The 21,874-nt window shown below is 42.6% G+C and overlaps 1 protein-coding gene and 1 non-coding gene across 2 annotated transcripts in view; one reads left to right on the forward strand and one right to left on the reverse strand.

The window, feature by feature from the left end:
- Positions 1-3,679: 3,679 nt before the first annotated feature.
- On the forward strand, positions 3,680-3,800 carry LOC116897621. Its single transcript, XR_004387602.1, has one exon. It is a non-coding gene; the product is annotated as a small nucleolar RNA SNORA26 (small nucleolar RNA).
- A 6,673-nt stretch (positions 3,801-10,473) lies between these two features.
- Slc9b1 (solute carrier family 9 member B1) overlaps positions 10,474-21,874 on the reverse strand; it is a 48,056-nt gene continuing 36,655 nt past the window's right edge. The window contains exons 9-13 of the mRNA XM_032897278.1: positions 17,752-17,858; positions 16,482-16,631; positions 14,331-14,439; positions 13,372-13,508; positions 10,474-10,699 (exon numbers count right to left, since the gene is read on the reverse strand). Coding sequence (XP_032753169.1) covers positions 10,487-10,699; positions 13,372-13,508; positions 14,331-14,439; positions 16,482-16,631; positions 17,752-17,858 — 716 coding nt within the window. The 3' untranslated portion in view covers positions 10,474-10,486. The remainder of the gene's footprint in view (positions 10,700-13,371; positions 13,509-14,330; positions 14,440-16,481; positions 16,632-17,751; positions 17,859-21,874) is intronic.

Here is a 21,874-nt window from a genome sequence, read left to right on the forward strand (position 1 = left end):
AACATTTAATTGAGGCTGGATTACAGGTTCAAAGGTTCAGTCCATTATCATCAAGGCGGGAGCATGGCAGCATCCCGGCAGGCATGGTACAGGGGGAGCGGAGAGTTTTACATCTTCATCTGAAGGCTGCTAGCAGGATATTGACTTCCAGGCAGCCAGCACTAGGATATTAAAGCCCACACCACAGTGACACACCTACTCCAACAAGGCCACACCTTCTAACAGTGCCACTCCCTGGACCAAGCATATCCAAACCATCACACTCACTGAATCTGGAGCTCATAGATTGAACGAGGCTGGCCAGCCTAGTGAGGCCCAGAACTGTTCTTGTCTCTGCCTCCCAGCACTCAGGTCACAGTTATGCACCCCAGTGAGTACCAGGGAGCAGAACTCAGGTTCTCCTGAGCTGTCCATCTCTGGAACCATAGTCTTCCCATGTAGGTATAAGAAACATTCAGTCTTTGTGGTAATAAAGCTAAGAATTACTGAATATTTATGTATACCAGACATTACATCAAGCATGGTACTGGGACCATAAATGTATCTCATATAAAGTCAGTGATTTCCACTGTGTGATTTTACCTTTGGAAATTTTCCTCGCTGGGGGAGCTTTACAAGGTCAGAGCTCCAAACTCAGAATTCTTCCTGCCTAAAGCCGGGGTTTGGGGGTGGGGGAGTAGAGCCTTGCTCTTCTGTGGCCGTGGGGACTTCAGAGACCCTTTATTCAGTGCACCTAAGCGCCTGCACTATCCAATTAACAGCTCAGCACAAGGTCGGGTGCCTTTTTTTTTTTTTTTTTTTTTGTGGTCATTCTGCTTCTGCAAAACCCTTGCTGCAATTCACAGCAACAGTCTTTGAAAACAATTGTTCTAGTTCCTGCCATACTTTGGGCTTCCCAGAAGGCACATTTATTGGAAATAGGTAGTCTAAAATGAAATGGTCAACCTTTAATTTTGTCAAATAAGGACAGCGAGAAAAGTGAAAATTGTCTCAGAATGTAATTCTAGTGCCCTGAGAAGAAAATAGTTCCCTCCCCTCCACATTTTTCACTCAAAAACACACTGTTACTATACTATTCCCAGAAGTCCATGTCTGGTAGCAGGCTGGGGTTTTAGTAAGCGTTCCCATGAGCACTGGAATTGCGATCATCTGTAAATTCAGAGTTCTGTCGTGTCGTTTACACAGGCACTGAATAACCAAACACACAGGAACTGATAAACTACTTGAGCGTTCTAGAACCTTCGAGAAACAGCTTTCTTACATGACTCACGGCTGTTATGAGGGCCACCTAACCTGCTGACTTAGAGCACTACTCATTCCTTACTCAGCAAACAAGCACCAGTCTTACAAAATACCAGGTATCCCAAGAGCATTAGCAGGTTGGCGGACTAATGACTCATTTGTGTGGATAATTAAGCCAAGTCGTGTTGTGGAGAGCTCGTCACAGCTCAGCTGCGAGTTTGCTGCCTCCTGATGAGTCACTGAAGTGCTTTTGTGTTTTGTAACCTAATTCGTTAATAAGTTTATAGGAAGCCAATTAAGGCGGCAGCTGATCCGTATAATTTTTTTCATAGTCTTTGATTAGAAATGTCAGACTGTATTCTTAAACTATTGTAAAGCGCCAGTCTAAAACAAAACAAAACAAAACAAAACAAAACAAAACAAAACAAAACAAAAACAGGTGACTGTTGTTGTATTCGATACCTACCCAACAAGTTTAAGGAATTGGATTTCACTCATTTACATTCGGCCGGGGCTGCGTCGCCAATATGAAAAGCTCTAAGGATGTCGAACTGGTCACGTGGTCCAAAGCCAGCGACCAAGCCCCTTCCATCTTCCTTCTGCTTATTTTTCCTTCATAGCAAATCCCAGCTAGTTAGGTTATCTGTCTTCTATTCCTAAACATAACATTTGTATCAAGAACATTCTATCCGGAGGCAGGTCACCAATAAAATGCGACGGCTGCACCAGAGAAATAACCAAAAAAAACAAGTGAGAATTGAAAACGGGAGGCGAGCAGCTTGAGATTTAATAGAGAACCCTGCATCTCGGCTCCTGGGGACATCCCAGCGTCCGAATTATACAAGTCATGTTTCATGATAGATTTGCATCAGGTAGCGTGAAAGCTGAGAAGGAAAGATGTTACGTTCACCGATGCAGTACCCACTTTGAAAGCTTAGTGCTTAACACGGTACAGCCAGGTGGAAAAGGTGTCCGGGATGCTCTCGGTATGTGAGGGCTTTATTGCAAGAGGTTTCCCCACTGGGCTGAAACAGTTTGAAACTTGATTGCGAACTCACGGCATGATATGATTTTCTAAAATACGGCAGGCGGTATTTAAGTCACACATATTGTGTTAGAGAATTTGCCCACTGTAGGGGCAACTGAAAGCCCTGTTTTCAAGCCACGTGTGCGGCTGTTCCGTGATTGCCTCCGCGTCTCTGGTGCATGCAGACTGACTTAGGGAGAACATCTTGTAGCTGCTTTCTTTGTTTAACTGCCGCATCTGGCCCCATGCTTTTGTTCGTAATGGGGTTTGACTGGAAGCTTGATTTTTTTTTTTTTTAATGTCACTCAGTATGTCAACTAGTTTATCTTTTGCAGAAGTCTTGCAGCAGTCTTTAAATACAGTAGAATTAGTTCGTTAAGGACGTTGAAAGACAGTAATGCTCAGAAAGACAGTAATAGGGCTTTTCAGCTCAGGGTGAAGCTCTCACTTGGCAAGGGGTTAAATGCTCAGGTGCATCGCCTGTTAAGAAACGATGCTTTAAACAGTCTTGTTGGAACAACTTGCAGAGTCCGCGGACTCCGCCAAGAGGGCCTGGGAATTGAACTCAGGATCTCAGATTTGGCAGCACCGTTGAGGTTTGCTCTTTCGATGTTTTCTAATGATAAGCCCTGGCCCCCAAGGCCTGGTTGCTCTCAGGAAGGAGAGAATCTGCATGTACAATGTGACCTTGCTACTTGGCTAACAGTATTGATTAAATAAAGGTGCCAACAGCTAATAGCTGGACAGAAGAGACACAGGTGGGGCTTGGGGTGCCTGGGCTTGGAGTTAGGGGAAACCATGAGGAGGAGGAAGAAGGTGGAAAAAAAAAGATGCCAGGGGTAAGAACCTTAAAATAATGGCCAAGTGGGCTGGCTAATTGGAGTTAAGAGCAGTCCAGATGAAACATGGCAAATTATATAATGGGATTATTGGCTGGGAAATAGACACAGTAGCATAGAGGATGTGATGATTAAAACTTATAGATATAAAAATTGTGTGTTTTTTATCCATAAACAAAATAGTCTAGGGCAGGGTAGAAACCCTGGATTGGCATTAAAAATATTCAACAACAAGCACCTCTACACACTAAGCCATTTTACCAGTCCTAAAATTATTTTTTAAGGATGGAATAGATTAGAAAGAGTAAGGGAGAGGGAAAATGAGATTGAAAGTGGAAAAGCTGTGTAGCAAATGATAACATAATAAAATCGGTAATTCATAATAATATGGGAGAAATTTCGAGATGGAAAAATAGTGAATATATATTTTTAAGGTTTATTTTATATATTAGGGTATTTTGCCTCCATGTATGTCTGTTTACCACGTAAATGCTTGGATCTCCTGGAATCGGAGTTATGGAAAAGAAGATAAATAAATTCTGCTATTAAATCCCATTGTGCGCCCTTTCCTGTGCCCTTTTAAGGTTGTCATGGTACTTTAAGGGGCTAACACAGACAGGTAAAGGAACTTTCCATAAAACCCAGAGAGGAAAACTACACCTCCTCTTTGGATCCTGTCTGGAGTCACAGAGGAAAAAAAAAAAAAAAGAAAGGAAGAAATCCCACTGTGAAATTTTACAAATATGTGCATATGATACATTTAAAACATGAAATAACTGAATAGTTATAGTTGAAACTTGAAACTATTGAGTCTGCTTTTATATATATATATATATATATATATCATAGAAGTATGGGTATTTATTGTGCTAATTTCATTTCTTTTGAGTGCATACCCGTAAGTATATGGACATAAGGATAGATGGACATACAGTGAAATTAGTTTTTTTTTTAAATCTATTTATTCTATATAAGTACACTATAGCTGTCTTCACACACACCAGAAGAGGGCATCAGATCCCATTACAGATGGATGTGAGCCACCATGTGGTTGCTGGGATTTGAACTCAGGACCTCTGGAAGAGCAGTCAGTGCTCTTAACCACTGAGCCATCTCTCCAGCCCAAAATCAGTTTTTTTAAAAGAACTTTGATACTGTTCATCATAGTGTTTGTATCAAATAACTTCCCAACAAAAGTGTACTGCGTGCCCCTCCCCAGCATTTGTTAGTTTTGTCTTTTTTTTTTTTTTTTTAATAATAGCCATTCGGACTGAAGAGAGAATAGATCTCATTGTGGTTTTGATTAAATAGAGGAGGCTGAGAAGTGAGAGAAGTGGAGATAAGAGTTTAGATTAATAGGTACCAAACCAGTATTAGAAGGAGTAAGTTCTAGTGTTCTGTAGCCCTGTTGGGCAGCCACAGCTCACAGTAACCTTTTACCTACTTTATGAGTAGTTAGAGGGAAAAGGGTGTCAGAGGCGTCAAGCTAAGTGATGACAAGAAGTTAGAACATTCATTATCTTGACTTCATCCGTACATACTGTACACATTTATTGAACGATCTACGTTCTATAAGCCCTAGGCTATAAAGACCTGAATCCTTTGCTGCCATTTGGTGTTCTGTGACCCAGAGATGCCATGTTGGGATGTTGATTGACATTAGTAAGCCAGATGTGCCCTTTCTCTGGGCTTTTCCCACACCAGAACCCTGAGGATTTACTCTACCTACTTCAGCCGGTGGTGGGGCGGGGCGCTCAAGCCTCTGGTTGGCAGCTTGCTTTCACTAGATGAGAACCTGTCAGGGATCGCCCATAGACATGGTGTGTGCGCTACTGCCTCCTTGTGGCCATATGTTCTTCACTTGCGCAGCACCATACAAATTCAGTGCCAGAAACCTGAACAGCATGCATTTCTCCTGGCCACATCTTATCAAGCCACTGCTGTTGCTGGATGTTGAAACTGCCAGCGACAAAGCGCAGCATAGATTTCAATGTGGGAAGTCCTGTAAGGGCAGTAATTAGCCACATGACAGCAAGTTAAATACACTGTATCCTCCCCCTTAGGAAGCAGAGCAGATCTTGACCGGAACTTATGCTTAGTCTTGCTCTGTCTTTGCTGTTCTCATGGTTTGAACCAGCAACACACGGTGGAACGAGTAGCCAAATGCTCGATCCACCACCTTGCAATCCCGCACGCCGGTGATCACATGACAACGTGACAGCAACCAATCACAAAGCCCCATGCCTCAAACAGCCGGAAGCTGTTTCATTGATAAGCTCATTAGACCACATCAAGCAGCATTTCGAGGCCAGAAGGATGGAATGGCAGAGCGAGTTCCAGGACAACCTGAGCTACAAGGATGGCGCAACTAGAATCCTGCATTGTGCAAAGGAACCTGGTTGGTAAAAAGCATTCAGGAAGCAGGTAGAAGTAAACCCTTTAAGTAACGTTAAGGCTGGTGTTATTGTTGTAAGCATTTGTTTAAACATTTATTTTCGTGTGCGTGTATCTGGGGTGTGAAAAGGCACATGTGTCATAGAACATCATGACAGTCACGGAGCAGCTCGCCAGAGCCAGCTCTCTCTTTCCATCCACTGTGTGGAATCTAAAGGTTGAACTTGCTATGGCTTAGTGGTAACTTGTTATGGCTTTAGCTTGGGAGACATCTGGACAGCCCTAGGCTATTTTAACGTATTTCAGATGTATGGGTGTTTTTCTACATACAGTCTGTGCACCATGTCCCTGCCTGGGGCCCACAGAGGCCCCTGACATTAGAGTATAGACTGTTGTGATCCTCTGGAAGAGCAGCAGCCAGTCCTTTGACCCACTGAGCCATCTCTCCAGCAACCCCACCCCACCACTTTTTTTTTTTTTAAAAAGAGACATTACTTATAGGCAGGAAGAGAATTTGAAACAGACACCAGAAGCTCCCCCAGAAGTCCACATCCTCTAAAGAGCAACCTCCTCTCCCTCCCACCCTTAATCTGACAAACATCATTCTGTTGTCCCTGAACTCACAGAGCATAATGTCCCCAAGGGTCATGCACACCATAGCATGTGTCACGTCAAGGCTTATTAATTAATGGCAAATGTTCCCAAGAATCTAATAGCCCACTTTATTTACCCATACACCTGTTGACTGACACTGGCCTTTGTGCTATTGTGACAATGCCATTATGAATGAGTTCGTGCAAGTGTCCTGAGAACCTTATTTTCATTTGTTTTGGGTATAGAACCAAAAACAGAAATGCTAGATCACATGCATGTTTGTTTAAAGGTTAGAGTGTATGAGAGAACATGCTCATACATGCACACAAGCGTGTGTGTGTGTGTGTGTGTGTGTGTGCGTGTGTGTAGAATGAGAAGCTAATGGATCAGCTCTTGTGGGTGTGTGATTGAGAGGAGAACACATCTGTACTTGTGTCTGTGTGCAGGCCAGAGCAGTCAACCTTGTTTCTTGATAGTTTCTCTCACTAGCCTGGAGGTCATAAAATAAGCAGGCCTAGCTTTCCAGAGCTCAGGAATCTGCCTGAAACTCCTCAGCACTGAGATTACAAGGCCAGACCTGGCTTTTTAATTGAGATCTTCATACTCACACAGCAAGTTTCCTTTACTGTGTTTTGGAGACAGAATCTCATTATAACCTGGGACTGCCTCACACTCACCACGTATTCAAGGGAGACTCAGAACTTTGGACCCTTCTAGCTCCGTTTCCTAAGTGTTGGGATTATAGGCATGTGCCACCACAACAGATTTCATGAAGTGCCAGGAATCAAATTTATTAATCATGCATGCCAGATGAGCGCTCTACCAGCTGAGCCATAACCACAGAAGTTCTTTTAAAATGTATATGTATATGTATGTCTGTATGTGTATGTGCCTGCATGTGTACCATATGTATCACATATGTATGGCCAGAGGGCATTGGACCCACTGGAACTGGAATCACATATAAGTGGGAACCACAACATGGGTGGTAGGAACCGAACCTGGGTCAATCTGCAGGAGCACTGAGTGCTCTTAATTGCTGAGCCCCAGCAAAAGCACTTTTTAAAAGTAAATATTTTGCAATGGAATCCTAGCTCTGACTGGTCTTGAATTCTCAATGTAGCCAAGAATGACCCTGAGCTGTGAATCCTTCTGCCTCCACCTCCTGAGGGTTGGGATAAGAAGCACGATTGACTTTGTCTCCCGCCTCCCGAAAGCACTTCTAAAAGGTAAGTTTAAAGTCCTGGCTGTCGACTTTTAAAAAAGGGATCTCCTATTGTTGATGTTAAGACAGATATATTATGTGGCCCAATCTATCCTTGAACTTGGTAGCCCAGGCTGGCCCATTATGTGTGAGTCTGCTTTAGCTTCCTTACTGCTGGGCTAGAAATCTATCATCAATCCTGGCTTCACAATTTTTTGAACATTTTATTTTTATGTATATGGTGTAGGGGGTGGGGATGTCGATTCCCTAATTGGTTCTCGATTGTATCAATAAAGGAGGTGGAAGCCAAATGCTGGGCAGAGGGAAAAGGTGGGATTTCTGAGGGGAAGGGATGCTGGGAAGGAGGGAGCTTCGGTCTAGGTTTTGGAATGAGAGGATGCGACAACCACGTAAGGTCTTTGGGCAACCAGAACCTGTGTCAGCCTCCGCCACTGGTGGATTGCTGATCTAGGATAGCTGATGAATTTAGGGCAATAGACTCTATGCCTGGCAATTGTGTTATTGTGTTTTAAAATATAAAAGTGTCTAGTGTTTTCCATTGGTGGAGCTAAGGTGGACAAAAGGAGAAAAAGAGTAGCCAGGGAGGTTGATGGTGGCCCCCAGGTAGGTCTCGGAACAATCGCAGCTCTCCAGAAAGGAAAGGCCGCAGCTGGCAATAGGCAGAGCTAGGTTGGGAGGGCAGGCTGGCAGGAGCATGATCTCAGAGTTAAGTCAGAGAGCAAGCCGAGTTCCAGGCAAGGAGGAAGCGTGGTTTTTTAAAAATTACATGTATGGATGTTTTGTCTTAGTGTGAGGCCGGCCTGGTCTATAAAATAAACCGTAGACCACCCAAGGCTACACAGTAAGACCTTGAATAAATAATAAAAACATATAATACTATATACAACAAATAATAATTTTAATAATTATTATTAAAAATAGAACGTTGGAGCCCTGGGTCAGTCCATGTATACTCTTTGGGTAGTGGTTTAGTCCCTGGAAGCTCTGGTTGGTTGGCATTGTTGTTCTTATGGGGTTGTAAGCTCCTTCAAATCTTTCAATCCTTCCTCTAATTCCCCCCAAGGGGGGTCCTGTTCTCAGTTTGGTGGTTTGCTGCTAGCATTGACTTCTGTATTGGACATGCTCTGGATGTGTCTCTCAGGAGAGATCTATATCCGGTCCCTTTCAGCATGTACATTTTAGCTTCATCAATCTTATCGAGTTTTGGTGGCTGTAAATATATGGGCCACATGTGTGTCAGGCTCTGAATGACCATTCCTTGAGTGACTGTTCTAAACTTTGTTTCCATATCCCCTCCTATGGATATTTTTTTCTCCCTTTTAAGGAGTGGGAGCATCTGAATTTTGGTCATCCTTCTTCTTGAGCTTCCTGTGGTCTGTGGATTGCATCTTGGGTAATTCCAGCTTTTTTGGCTAATATCCACTTATCAATGAGTGCATACCAAGTGTGTTTTTCTGTGATTAGGTTACCTCACTCAGGATGATATTTTCTAGTTCATTCCATTTGCCTATGAATTTCATGAAGTCATTGTTTTTTGATAGCTGAGTAGTACTCCATTGTGTAGATGTACCACATTTTTTAAAATCCATTCCTCTGTTGAAGGGCATCTGGGTTCTTTCCAGCTTCTGGCTATTATAAATAAGGCTGTTATGAACATAGTGGAACATGTGTCTTTGTTATATGTTGGAGCATCTTTTGGGTATATGCCCAGGCCAACTGCATATGTAACAGAGAATAGCCTTGTTGGGGCACCAGTGGAAAGGGAAGCCGCCCTTGGTCTTGCCAAGGTTGGACCCCCGTGCAGGGGAATACTGGGGGGACAGTAAGGGTGATGGATGGGGGGAATACCCATATGGGGAAGGGGGAGGGGACGGGGGCTTATGGACAGGATACCGGGAAAGGGAATAACATTTGAAATGTAAGAAATATATCTAATAAAAAATTATATAAATATAAATATGTTTTTTCAAATATATGCGTATATATATTTTTTTTTCTGTGTATCAAATTTAACCTTAAATTTGTATCAACATATAATGACCTATACCAATGTATGAAAAATAACCTTATTTCGGTATCAATACATGAAATTTTATACTAATGTAACAAGTATGACCTTAATTTTGCATCAACATATAAAGATTTCTACCAATGTAAAAAAGAAAAAAAAGTTGATGTTTGAGGAGCAGGCTCTTACTGTGCAGTCCTGAATTTCTTGGACTTGCTGTGTGGACTTGCTGCCTCAGCCTTGTGACAACTGGGGATTTAGTTTGTGGGACAGAATCTTACTGGCCTGGAGAGGACCCTAGCTGGCCTGGAACTTGGTGAGTGCTGAAAGTTGTGAAGCCTCTGCTGTATCATAAATGTGTAAATAAAAAAAAGATGAGCCTACTGTAGCTACTATCTTTCCCTAATTTGTTTGTTTGTACATCTTTCTATGCAGTCCTGACTGGCCTGTGTAGATCCAGTTGGTCTTGAGCTCACAAACATTGCTTGCCTCGTCTCTACAGTGCTGGGAATAAAGGCGAGTCACCATGCCCAGCCTCTGGCTAGTTTTTTAACTTTGGTGTTGGGAGTTCTACTCCTATTTGAAATTTAGCCTCTCGTCTTGTGAAGCTTAGAATTCAAGGGATTTCTTTCTTTCTCTTTTGATTCATTTAGTTTTATAATGCTTACTTTGTATTACAACATAGAATTCAACCTTAAGAACAGATCACCTTGGGCTGGAGAGATGGCTCAGTGGTTAAGAGCACCGACTGCTCTTCCAGAGGTCCTGAGTTCAATTCCCAGCAACCACATGGTGGCTCACAGCCATCTGTAATGGGATCTGATGCCTCTTCTGGTGTGTCTGAAGACAGCTACGGTGTACTCATATACATGAAATAAATTAAAAAAAAAAAAAAAAAGATCACCTTGCATTTTTCTAGGGCATTTGCTGACGAACTTTATTCTTGAAATCTTCAGTTACTAAACTGAAGGAGCACTGTAGTTAACTATTTTTATTAAATTCACTTTGAACCGGAGGAAAGCCTTGCAGAGAAATTCTGCGTTTAGTGAATCCTGGGTTTTATGAACAGTGTTTAAACTTTTGTACTGTAACGTTTTTTTTTTTTTTCCGTCATGTGAGATAATTCATTAGACAAAGCAGGTGGTAATAGCAAACTTTTAATTATGAAAGTTTGAAAGCTCCACTTTTAAAGGGAATGTCTCCTCACTATGATCAAGTACTTTGGGTCCCAGTATGCCAATGATGAGGGCTCCATTTGGAGCGGTAATCAGGATTGCTAGAAAGGCCACTGTCATCACATTCCTTGAATATCCTTCCAAGTGGGGTGCCATGACCCTTGCTGTTTCTAGAGCCAGAGGACCTAAGACAGCCTGCAGTTAGGGAGGACACAGGGGGAAAATGTTACTCAGAGTTAACATTTAATAAAAGCAAATGGCTGTTATAAATAAATGCACATAATGAAACTGAGTGATAAAGTTCTGGAAAGAAGAAAGCCAAGGGTGATTTGTATCATTTAATCACTAATTGTATTTTCTTCCTAGCAAATATATTTAGAAGAAAGCAACCTTGACAAATCAGACTAGGGACGAAGAGGGGAGAAATGTTAAATTTAAAATATCTATTCTAACGCATATGTGGGACACATGCCTCCACTTGAATAAAAACGTTGGCTGGTGGTACAGTTTAGTGGTAGAGCACTTGCCTACCATGTGTAAGATCTTGAGTTTGAAAAAGAAATTGATAGATTAGCTTTTCCAGTTCTTAACATTTGCACAGAATACAACTTCGCCTGGATGCTAGAGAAGGGACAAGTAGAGGCAAGTCGACAAGCTTGGGGAGGGCTTCTCTGCATGACTGCTTGTATCTCACCCTGCTGGAGGAGATGATGACTAATACACAAAACCACAGTGTATCACGGGAAGCAGGTGTAACAGACAGACAGACAGACAGACATTCTTTTTATAGATCTATTGTTCCATAGAATAAAAACAAGTTATTACTGTTTATATGGCTTGAAGGTAATAAGATAAAGTATCTATAATATTTTCGTATTATTCAGTACTATATGCCAGAAATTATGCTCAGAGTTTTACAGGAATTATTTCACTCACTCCCACAATACCGCCTTTCAGTAAACATGGTCACAGACCCTGATAGAAAATGAGCAAATCAAGGAGCTGAGAGATGAAGGAGTACTGACCAGCTAATGACCAAGCAGGCAACAGAGCATTCAACAAGAAGTCTGGCCGAAAAGCTGTGAGTTCTAACCCTAATCATTTCGTTTTGCTTCTATTTTGCAACTGCAAAATGGAGAAGAAAAAAAATACCAGAAAAACAAGATCTCATGCTGCCATGTTAATAGTTGAACAATAGGTAACAATGCCTCCTAAGAGTAGGAAATTGTCACAGAATTGGATGATAAAACTAGGGTCTTCAATCATTGTGTTACTTCAATCATTTGTGTAGGCAGGCAGGGCATACCGACCTCTGTCCTGGCTACGGTGTTTGTTTCTCAACTTGACACAAAGTAGAGTGTTGGGAAGAAGAATTGAGAAAATGCCTGTGGGCCAGTCTGCACAGTGTTTTCTTGATTAATTTTCTGATGTGGGAGGGTCCAGCCCACTGTGGGAGGTGCTACCCTTGGACCCATCCATGGTCTTGAATGGTTTAAGAAAGCAAACTGAGCAAGTTGTGGAAAGCAAGCCAGTAACCAAGATTGGTTCTCCATGACTTTTGTTAAATTTACTTTGAACCAGAGGAAAGCCCTGCAGAGAAATTGTGTGTTTAGTGAATCCTGGGTTTTATGCCTTTAGGCCTTGCCTCAAGTTCCCGCAGTGACAGACTGTGACTGTGACATTGAAGTCTAAGATGAAGGAACCCTTTCCTCCCCATGCTGCTTTTGGTCATGGTGTTCATCACAGCCACCGAAAGCTTCACTAAGACAACTTTCTCTCTAGCAGGTATGATCTCAAGCAGTAGGGGAAATGAAAAAGGAGACAAATAACATTCTCCCAAAACACTCTGTCCTTCCTGTACAGTGACAGTCACGTAGCACAAAAACGAGCATCTGTATGTGCTTGTGTGGTGGAGGGAGTGTCAGGGTGAGGAAAGACTTACAAAAACCAATGTGTCTCCAAGCTCACAGCATTTAATAAAGTCTACATTATGATGTAGACTTGTTTTATTGTAAACTTTTTGTTTGTTTTGAGATAGGGTCTATATATGCAGCCCTGGCCGTCCTAGAACTCACTACACAGACCAGGCTGTCCTGGAGCTTACAGTGTTCTGCCTGCCTCTGCCTCCCAGGGGCTGGAATAAAAGTATACACCTTGGTTTATTTTATACTTTAGGGAAGTAGAAAAAGAAAACATTTTCATAAAATTTAGAGATCACTTGTCATTTTCTTCTAAATTTCAGAGTAATTGCTTTAAAATAAACGCTTTTAAATGTTGCATTAAGTATGCATGTGTGTACCCATGTGTGCACCTGTGTATACACATAGATGTAGGTTACATGTGTGTGTACATGTGTGTATACATATGTGCGTGTGTATACATATGTATGTGTGTTTGTAGTGTGTGCATGTGCGTATACATATGTACATGTGCATGTGTGTACTGTGCATGTGGGTTGCCTGTGAACATGGCGAGGCCAAGTGACATCAGTTGTTCTTCTCTGTCGCTCCTTTATTCCTGGGAAACATGGATTTCCAGTTTTACCAATGTGCTGGAGGCTGGAGTAATCGTCCTGTCACCTCTGCCCTGCCCTTCCTTCTCCACACCCAGTGCAGGGACAACAGGCTCTGTCTCCAAGCCCGTTTTTATGTAGGTGCTGGGGACCCAAACTCACGTTCTACAGTTGCATAGTAACACCCTTTCCCCTTGAGCATTCTCCCCAGCTCTGGTTTTTAAAATGTAATGAATCAAACATGACAGAAAATAGGTAATTAGATGATAATTTGTGACTCAAGAAATATTTTTCATTTAGAACTTTTAAAACTCGTCAAAACTGAAATTATTATAAGGACTTAGAGGGTTCCTACCTGGACTGTAGCTTTAGGGATCCATGATAAAGCAATAAATACTTTCTCCATAAAACGAAAGTTAGCAAAAGACATCAGCACAAAAGCGGCTAAGATTCGAACAAGCAGTGCCAAACACAGAGTAGCAATGCACATGCCTAGAACACACATAAACACACATAAACACACATAAACAAATGTAAAAAACAAAGCTGGTTTTGCCGACAGAGAGGAGTTCTAAAACTTCTGAAAATATGTTCAGGCTGTTGCTTCTTTCTATCTAGTTTTAGTTAAAAACAGTAACTATAAAAAGTCTAAAGTAAGAACGGGGTGGTTGCTGTTGTGTGCCTGTGTGTGCGGGAGGTGTGCTGGGGTGTGCATGTGCACTCACGCAGCCTGAGGTGTGTGGTGGTGTCTTTCTCTATGGCGTCTTTGGGAGACTTAGTACTTACGATACCAGCAAGCCTCAGGGATCCTGTCTCTCCTCCCACTGTGGCTGAGACTGCTTTTGGCATGGGCGCTGGGAAAGGATCAAACATAGTCCTAAGGATTGCATGACTAGCAATTTACCTGCCAAGCCATCTCCGCAGCCTCTGTGAAGGCTGCTATCTAAAGTATTAGATGAGGTCATGGCAGGAGAACCATGGCGGGAGCGAGACATGACATTCTGTTCATTCGATTTATTCTGACTGGGATGTATTTAATTGTGAACTAACCTTGCTGGGGACATGTTTAGAGGAATGCAGTTAGAAGCATCTAACAGTGTCTAGTGTTTCCTGTGGTCTACTTCTTGGGATCACTTGGGAGACAGATGGGGTTGCCTTTGACTGAAAACAAAGACACGTACAAGGTGGAAAAAAAGAGAGTAGATGTGACCAGTGTCATCTCGGAAGGTCTTTAAAGCTACTCAAAGACGAAAATAAAGCATTTATCACATAAAAATCTCGTATTTTCAACCTTCTGTCCTTATGCAGTCTTACCAATAGTTTTCGATTCAAGAGATTCAACAGACACTTCTGTTCCAACTAAGCCAAAAAGAAGCGGCTGAAAAATATTCCATGTGTTTGCAACAAGTTTTTGGACTCCAACCTACGGGAAAGAGAAGTATGTTTTAGTTGTTATAGCATGAAGAGACAATTGCACTTCAAATTTTTATATTTTTTATTATTGTGCACATAAATTTAGCTGCATTTCAGAAACTTAAAGCCATTTTTAAAGCTTAATAAACTGGTTCTAGAGAGATGGCTCAGTGGTTAAGAGCACTGACTCCTCTTCTGGAGGTCTTGAATTCAATTCCCAGCAACCACATAGTGGCTCTGGTGCCCTCTTCTGGTGTGTCTGAAGACAGCAACAGTGTACTTATATATATTAAATAAATAAATCTTTTTAAAAATAATAAATCGACACTTCATTTTTTTAGGAAAAGGTTAAAACTTAATTTCTGAAACTTGAGTAGCGCCTTTTATTTGGTTAAGGACGCACACAGCTGTAGAGCATGCCGGGCCATCTCACTATTGTGTCCCAGGAAAGAAAGCCTTTGGAGGCCTAGACTCCAAAGATGCAGAGTGAGGCCTATGGGATGAGACACGGCATGTGGGATGAGAACACGCACAGCTCATGCAACTGACAGGGCTTCCTAGAGCAGGGAAACCGGCATAACGACAGTTCTGGAGCCCCGTGTGTGACACTGACTTTAGCTAGGTCCTGAGCAGGCAGGAAGAACACACTCTGGCCTTTCACAGGCCTGCTCCCAGGACTCATGCTGACTACTCCAGTCGTTTCTGGAAACTCTCCTATTCTGTTGACTGGAGTATACCGCCATATACTGAAAAGCTTTCCAAGGGATAATTTAGCAGTATCTGTCAAAATAAAGGCTACTTTTAACCCAGAAATTCCATTTCTAGGAGTCCATTCCTACAGAATACTTATATACACGAAAAGGCTTCATGAAGAAATCTGTTCATGGCAGTAATATTTTAAAAATGGAATACACACACACACACACACACACACATCTACAAATATAGTATTGGTTAAAATGATTAATCTATGAAAATAAGTGAATATTTAGGGGTGGGGATTGTGCGTTCATTCTGTATGTCCGATCTTTATGAACATGTTTCCTCTTTTGTACCTCTTTTTATGCCATCAGATAAAATGAATGTGAGCTGGGTAGGCAAACTGTCAGTGGGTGAAGCTGCCTGTCACAAAGCTCGACGACCTGAACTTGATCTCGGGCTCTCCCACTGGAAAGGGACAGGGGCTTCTGTAAGGTGTTCTCACTTCCACGCCCCTTCCCATAGATAAATGTGGTGGGTGGAGGTGGTGGTGGTGGTGGTGGTGGTGGTGATGGTAATGATGGTGGTGGTGGAAGTGGTGGTGATGGTGATAGTGGTGTAGGAGGTGGTGATGGTGGTGGTGATGGTGGAGGAGGTGGTGGTGGTGGTGGTGGTGATGGTGGAGGAGGTGGTGGTGGTGGTGGAGGAGGTGGTGATGGTGATGGTGGTGGAAGTGGTGGTGATGGTGATGGTGATGGTAGTGGTGATGGTGGTGGTGATGGTGGAGGTGGTGGAGGTGGAGGGATGGTGGTGGTGATGGTGGAGGTGGTGGTGGTGGTGGAGGAGGTGGTGGTGGAGGTGGTGGTGGTGGTGGTGGTGATGGTGATGGTGATGGTGGTGATAATACTGAAGCATAAATTAAACAAGTTCATTCAGTGAAAGGAAAACCAAACATAAATAGAGAGCAGAGTGAATATCCCCTTTTAGCTGACTTGACTCAAATACTAACTAATGCAATAGAATAAAAAAAAAAAAAGCACAAAACAGTGCAGTTTGGGGTCCAGATATGCTAAATTTTAGGAACGTGTTTTCATGGATGAATTGTAGAACTAAAAATTCGAAGACTAAAGTAATTCATAAGAGCCACATAATCAAATCACAGAAGGCGTGGGGAAAACCCTGGCGTGAGAAGACAGCTTTCCGGCTGCACTTAACTGCCGTTCAGTTTGACTTTCTGTGGTCCTAACTCCTCAGCCCACGCACACCACTTCCCGGGGAAGTGGGGCATCTTCCAACTAGAGGGAGGTGATTTCCTCAACGCCCATTACATATTTCAAAATTCAGCTATTTTACCTTCTCTTCAGCCCATCGTTTTGCTGCCATGAAGGACAGCACTAGTGTCACCAGTCCTCCAGATCCGTGTAAGCCAATGTGCTGACAGCCTAAGACAGCAGAAACACACATACTCAGAACTAGGAAGGCTCGCCTCTGTGTAAGTCTCTCCTAGAAATACACATTTAGAAGTTGTTTTACATCAAACATACAAGATGTGGCATTATCTATCTCTTTTTACCTGTTGCTACAATATTTGTCAAGATTATATCAAGTGGTCTCCAAACGTTGATGATAACTCATCATGTATGAGACTTTTTTCACTCTTTACGTAGCTCGGTCTCCACAGCAAAATGCTTACCAGACTCTACCTGAAAGTGAGGAAAACAGCCCTCCAACAACTCTGATGCAAATCACCACACTACGAGCTGAGGCGGGAAGATGACAACTACTGAGATCAAAGCCAGCCTCAGCTATACAGTGAGACTTTGTCTCAAAATTGCCACCAACACTACCCAACCCGGTCTAAAACCTCTGTCAACAGGAATGCAGGCACTTTTAAATCAGAAAATATGGAAGAATAAATGGGAACTTATCTCTGTTTCGAAGATGTTTGAGAGAAAATTTGGGAAAAAAAAACTCAGAAAATTGTCACGTGTCAATGGCTGCCTTAGTGGAAATGAGGGTGAGTGGAAGGGAAATGCTGGTGGGCGGGAGGGAAATGGCAGTCACAGTCACTGTTCTCACAAGTTTAATTTGCCAGATCAGGACACAGTGACATTAACCAAGAATGTCTGGAATCAACTACGATTAGGCTCCACTTTAGGCGGACAGTAGGCACCATGGCAACTTGTGAGGAGTCCTAAGTATGGGATTTTACGTTTCACGGTCCTTTCTAAAGTCACCTCAGGAAGTGCTGTAGCTTGGGTGTGGTTTGTCCCCCCAAAAGCCCTGTGTTACAAGTTTGTTAGGGGTGGTGGTACGGAGCATGGCGGGACCTCTGGAAACCAGGGACGCATACTCCTAAAGCGAGTTGTTGTGTTCCAGTCCCTCCCTTCTTCGGTTGTGCTCCGGAACTGCTGCAAAGGTACAGTTGCCATGGTGATGGGCAGGTCTATAGCAGACTGTAACTTCCCAAACCTTCTGTGTTACAGATTAAGTACCCGGGAAGTTCACTGTAGTAATGGGAGGCCAATTAGCACACTAACATTCTACAAACCATATGTTTATTATTATTATTATTGTTGTTGTTATTATTATTATTATTGTTGTTGTTGTTATTATTATTTACCTGATCTCTACTTGGGAAATACTGAACAAAAATTCCCATAACAACTCCTACCAGCACGCCAATAAGAACATCCCGCAAAGATGATAGGATATTGCTAATTACGCTACCTGTAAAGGAACAAAATAAGAGAAACTTTTTGACTGAGAAATATTTTCATGTACACTATACATTAGAGAATAAGACCTATGTGGTTCATGAGGAAGAGTAACGTTTCACAGACAAGAGTACAAAACTGAATCTTTACAGTGGCATGTGTGAAAATGTATTCAGATCTATCTGAAGTTAAATGTGTACTCTTATAATTTAATATCAACACACAACTGAAAATGTCCATTGTATAAGTGGGTCAGAAAACAAAGAAATCATGTGCTCTTCTTATACTTGACCTATCAGACCACGCAAAGGAGACAAGTGTGGAAGCAGGACAGGGACTCTGGCCTGGGCTGGTCCTGCTGACAATTCTGAAATGCTCTGTGCAAAAGAAACAAACCATATACGTGTAGATGGAACAACTTACCAGCAAAAACATGTAAAACAATTGTATCCCAAGGCTAATCCTAGACATAGACAAGTCAATTGGGTTTTTGATACGTTTTAGTGGGAATCAATAATGTATACCCAGAATCATTGTGAATAAAAAGTAAGCAACAAAAGAACCTGGTTCCTCAATTAAAAAATGGTTTGGCTTTACTCTGAGCAGTGAATTAGCTAAACGTATGTACGTGTTAGCAATCCTTTCTGCTCAGAAGGACAGACTGATATCGGTGAGAGGCTGGCGTGGGAATGCTGAGCCCAGACCGTGACAGACGTGCCAACTGAACTACAGCGAGCAGCCTAAAAGCCTGCGTGGAACCCCATGAGCCAACCAAGAAGACGTGGCAGGTGGGGAGTCAAGAGGGACACGTGGAGACCAATAGGAACAGCTAATGCGTGTGCCCTGGCGGCCTGTCACCCACTGCCAGGCTGGCACAGGTTGGGGTAGGTATCCCATCTGCTACTACTCCACTGAGAGGGAAAGACAAGAAAGGGACAGTTTTGGAGGTTGCCTGAAGCTCCGGCCTTTGTCTCCCCTGTTCCTGCATACTCTGGGTAATCAAGTGCTACCAAGAACAAAGGAGAGGTCAGAGGTAAGCTTGCTCCGGAACCAGCATACAAAGGAAAAGCATGGGTCGTTTGAAAACTCTTAGAAGATACAAGCTGAAGAGGAGGAAGAGCCCCCAGACCCAAATGGGTGATAGGCCAGCACCATCTCGATGCCGAAGACAAGCACAACATAAGAAAGCCACAAGCAAATGCTCCTGGTAAGTCTGCAGGAATCTTCAATACGATGTGAGTTAACCGAGGCCACCAGCACACTAACTGGGTTATACAACATCAAGCTGAATTTAGTCTCGGAATGCAAATGGGATGTGCACTCATTTTTAAAAGACTTCATTTATTTTATTTGCACCTTGTCTGATTTAAGTATGTGCACCATGTGTGTGCCTGATGCCGTAGATGGATCGGCTAGACCGGAAGTAGAGATGGCTTTACGCCACCAGCAGATGCTGGAAACCACACTAGGTACTCTGGAAGGCATCAAGCAGTCTTAACTACTGAGCCGTCTATTTTGGCCTCTCAGAATGTTTCTTATCTGGGGCCAAAATACAAAACTCTTTCCTGTGATATAGTACATTAAAAGAAGAAGGGACAGAAATCACAAGGCCAACTTGCTTGGTGCAGTATCCAACAGTCTTTCGTGATGACGTTACTCAGTTCAGAATGGAAGCAAGTTATCCCCGATAAAGCCCTACAAGAAAAGCGTATAGCTAACTGCATATAGACCGGTGAAATGAAATTTTTTCTTTTAACGATCAGAAATAGGGCAATGATGCCATTTTCCCCAATTCTATTCTCAAGGTACTCAGAGTTCTAGACAGAGAAAATAGGCAAGAAGAAAAATAAAAGGCATCCGATTGGAAAGGAAAAAAAAATCTCTCTCTTAAGTGGACTGACCTTATATACAGAAAACCTTAGCATCTGGGACTAAAGAGCTGTCTCAGTGGGTAATGTGGTTGCCTTGCAAGCCAGACGATGTGAATCAGAGAGCAGGTGCAGTATTAAACAAGCACGTGTAACCCCAGGGACCAACAGACAGAGGTGGAAGGTAGACGTGGCATTTTTGAGCATGGTGTACAGAGCAGTGAACAATGAGACTCAGTCTCAAAACAAGGCCGAAGGCCAGGACTGATGCCTGAAGCCTCTCTCGGATCCCACACGTGTACCTTGGCATTCCTTTCACCCGAGCCCCTGCAGACACACGCACAACGAGACACAGAGAGACCCTAACATTCACCCTTCAAACATAAACCTGTCGGAACTATGGAAAGATCGTATGCTCCGAAGTCAACCCTGACATATCAGTTGTTCCACACACTAACAATGAAAGGGAAAGGAAGGAACTGGCTTTGGGTAATATAAGAAAGAACAAGGAATAACTAATTAAGGAGCTGAAAGGCTTGTACTGATGAGTACAAACGTGGCTCAGAAAAGGGATGGATACACATAAGTAGGAAATACATTTGTGCATGGTCGGAAGATTCAATATAGTTACGATGCCCATATTAGCTGAAGAAACCTCTCGGGGCTACGTGATTCCCACAAAAAATTCGAGGAGACTTTACTAGAGATGGGAAAGAAAACCCTAAAATTTACACCGAATGTTGAAGAATGGCGAAAGCAACATTCTAGTGTTCTTAATGCCTGTGCAGCCTGACACCTCGTTCTTTTTATGTCACACAGCTGCAGTTTCAGAAAGGGATTCTAGTACAGACTTTTAAGCACCCAAGACACCCAAGAACATAGGTGTGGTCTTCCTAAAGTCTTGCAGAAAGAAAACCGGAGTGCGGGTGGGTATGGACTGCCCAGGGGAGCTGGGGCGCTCTGCTCTTGATTTCTGTTCTCACTGTTGCATGCGTTGGACGCTGTCCAGATGCCTGTTGTTGATTTGTGTGTCCTTCACCTCTGATTCCTCATCTTTAAGCATTGGTCATCTGTAAACCATCTAGATAGACTTTTCTCAGTTCTGGAGGGCAAGAAGGCAGATATCAATAGCCTGGTATCTGGTAAGAGTCTTCCTCACTGGTCATCTTCTCCATGGTCTCATGTGGAGGAAGAGCTCCCGTGATACCTTTTGTAAGAGCCATCGAGACATCCATGAGGACTCGCCCACCGCCATCATTCCCTATGGCCAAAGCGCAGACATCACAGTGGTGTTAGGCTCCAGACTAAAGCAAGGGCTTCATCTTTCACTTTAGTCCGAGGCATTTCCTTGTTCTTGATACAGTTTTTCCACGTAATCTTCACATTATCAACCCCTCATGGGATGCTATACCAAGCACCATATTTCCACTCTGGCTGGTGTGGTATGTACGTTTTTAAGTTTGATATCCATATTATACCAATATTTGCTTTTGTAGCCAGTGATTGCTAGTGTTACATCCAAGAACCTATTGCCAAGCTCAATGTCATAAAACTTCTCCTTAATTTTACTCTTTTGTGGAAGGACATGACGTTTCCCCATCACAATTTGCAGAAGATACTTTCCTTTCTCCATTCAGAAGCCAGAAGTGGCTTTAACCTAGGGCTGAGGAGCCTGAGACCAGAGAATTGCAGCAAGTGGAAAGCTAGCCTGGGCTACACAGTGAGTTCCAGGCCAGCCTGGGCTAGAGAGTGAGCCTGTCTCAAAACAAAACAAAAATAAAACAGAAAGGAAAGAAAACACTTAGCCCAGGTACAGATGTTCCCACATAAGAGATTTAACCAAGTATTATTTTGATAGTAAATGTTGTAGTCAATTACAATTTTGTACAGGTTGCAATTCTGAAGCAGTCCACTAATACTATGCAATCATTCAAAATGAAAAAAAAAAAAAAAAATCCCCAGATCATTATGTGTAACCAACCCTGGTTGTTTGGTAGACTTGACAATTAGACAAGGAATTCCATGCCAGCCACCATAACAAGTTACCCTGATTCAAGACAAATTATTTTTTATATGAAAAGTATGTGATAATAAAGTTAACAGCAAAATAATTTAGACTGCGTAGCAATGAAAGGCAAAAACTGGAGCTGTTAACAGGGCT

This window comes from Rattus rattus, chromosome 3 (assembly GCF_011064425.1).
Source record: "Rattus rattus isolate New Zealand chromosome 3, Rrattus_CSIRO_v1, whole genome shotgun sequence".
Taxonomy (NCBI): Eukaryota; Metazoa; Chordata; class Mammalia; order Rodentia; family Muridae; genus Rattus; species Rattus rattus.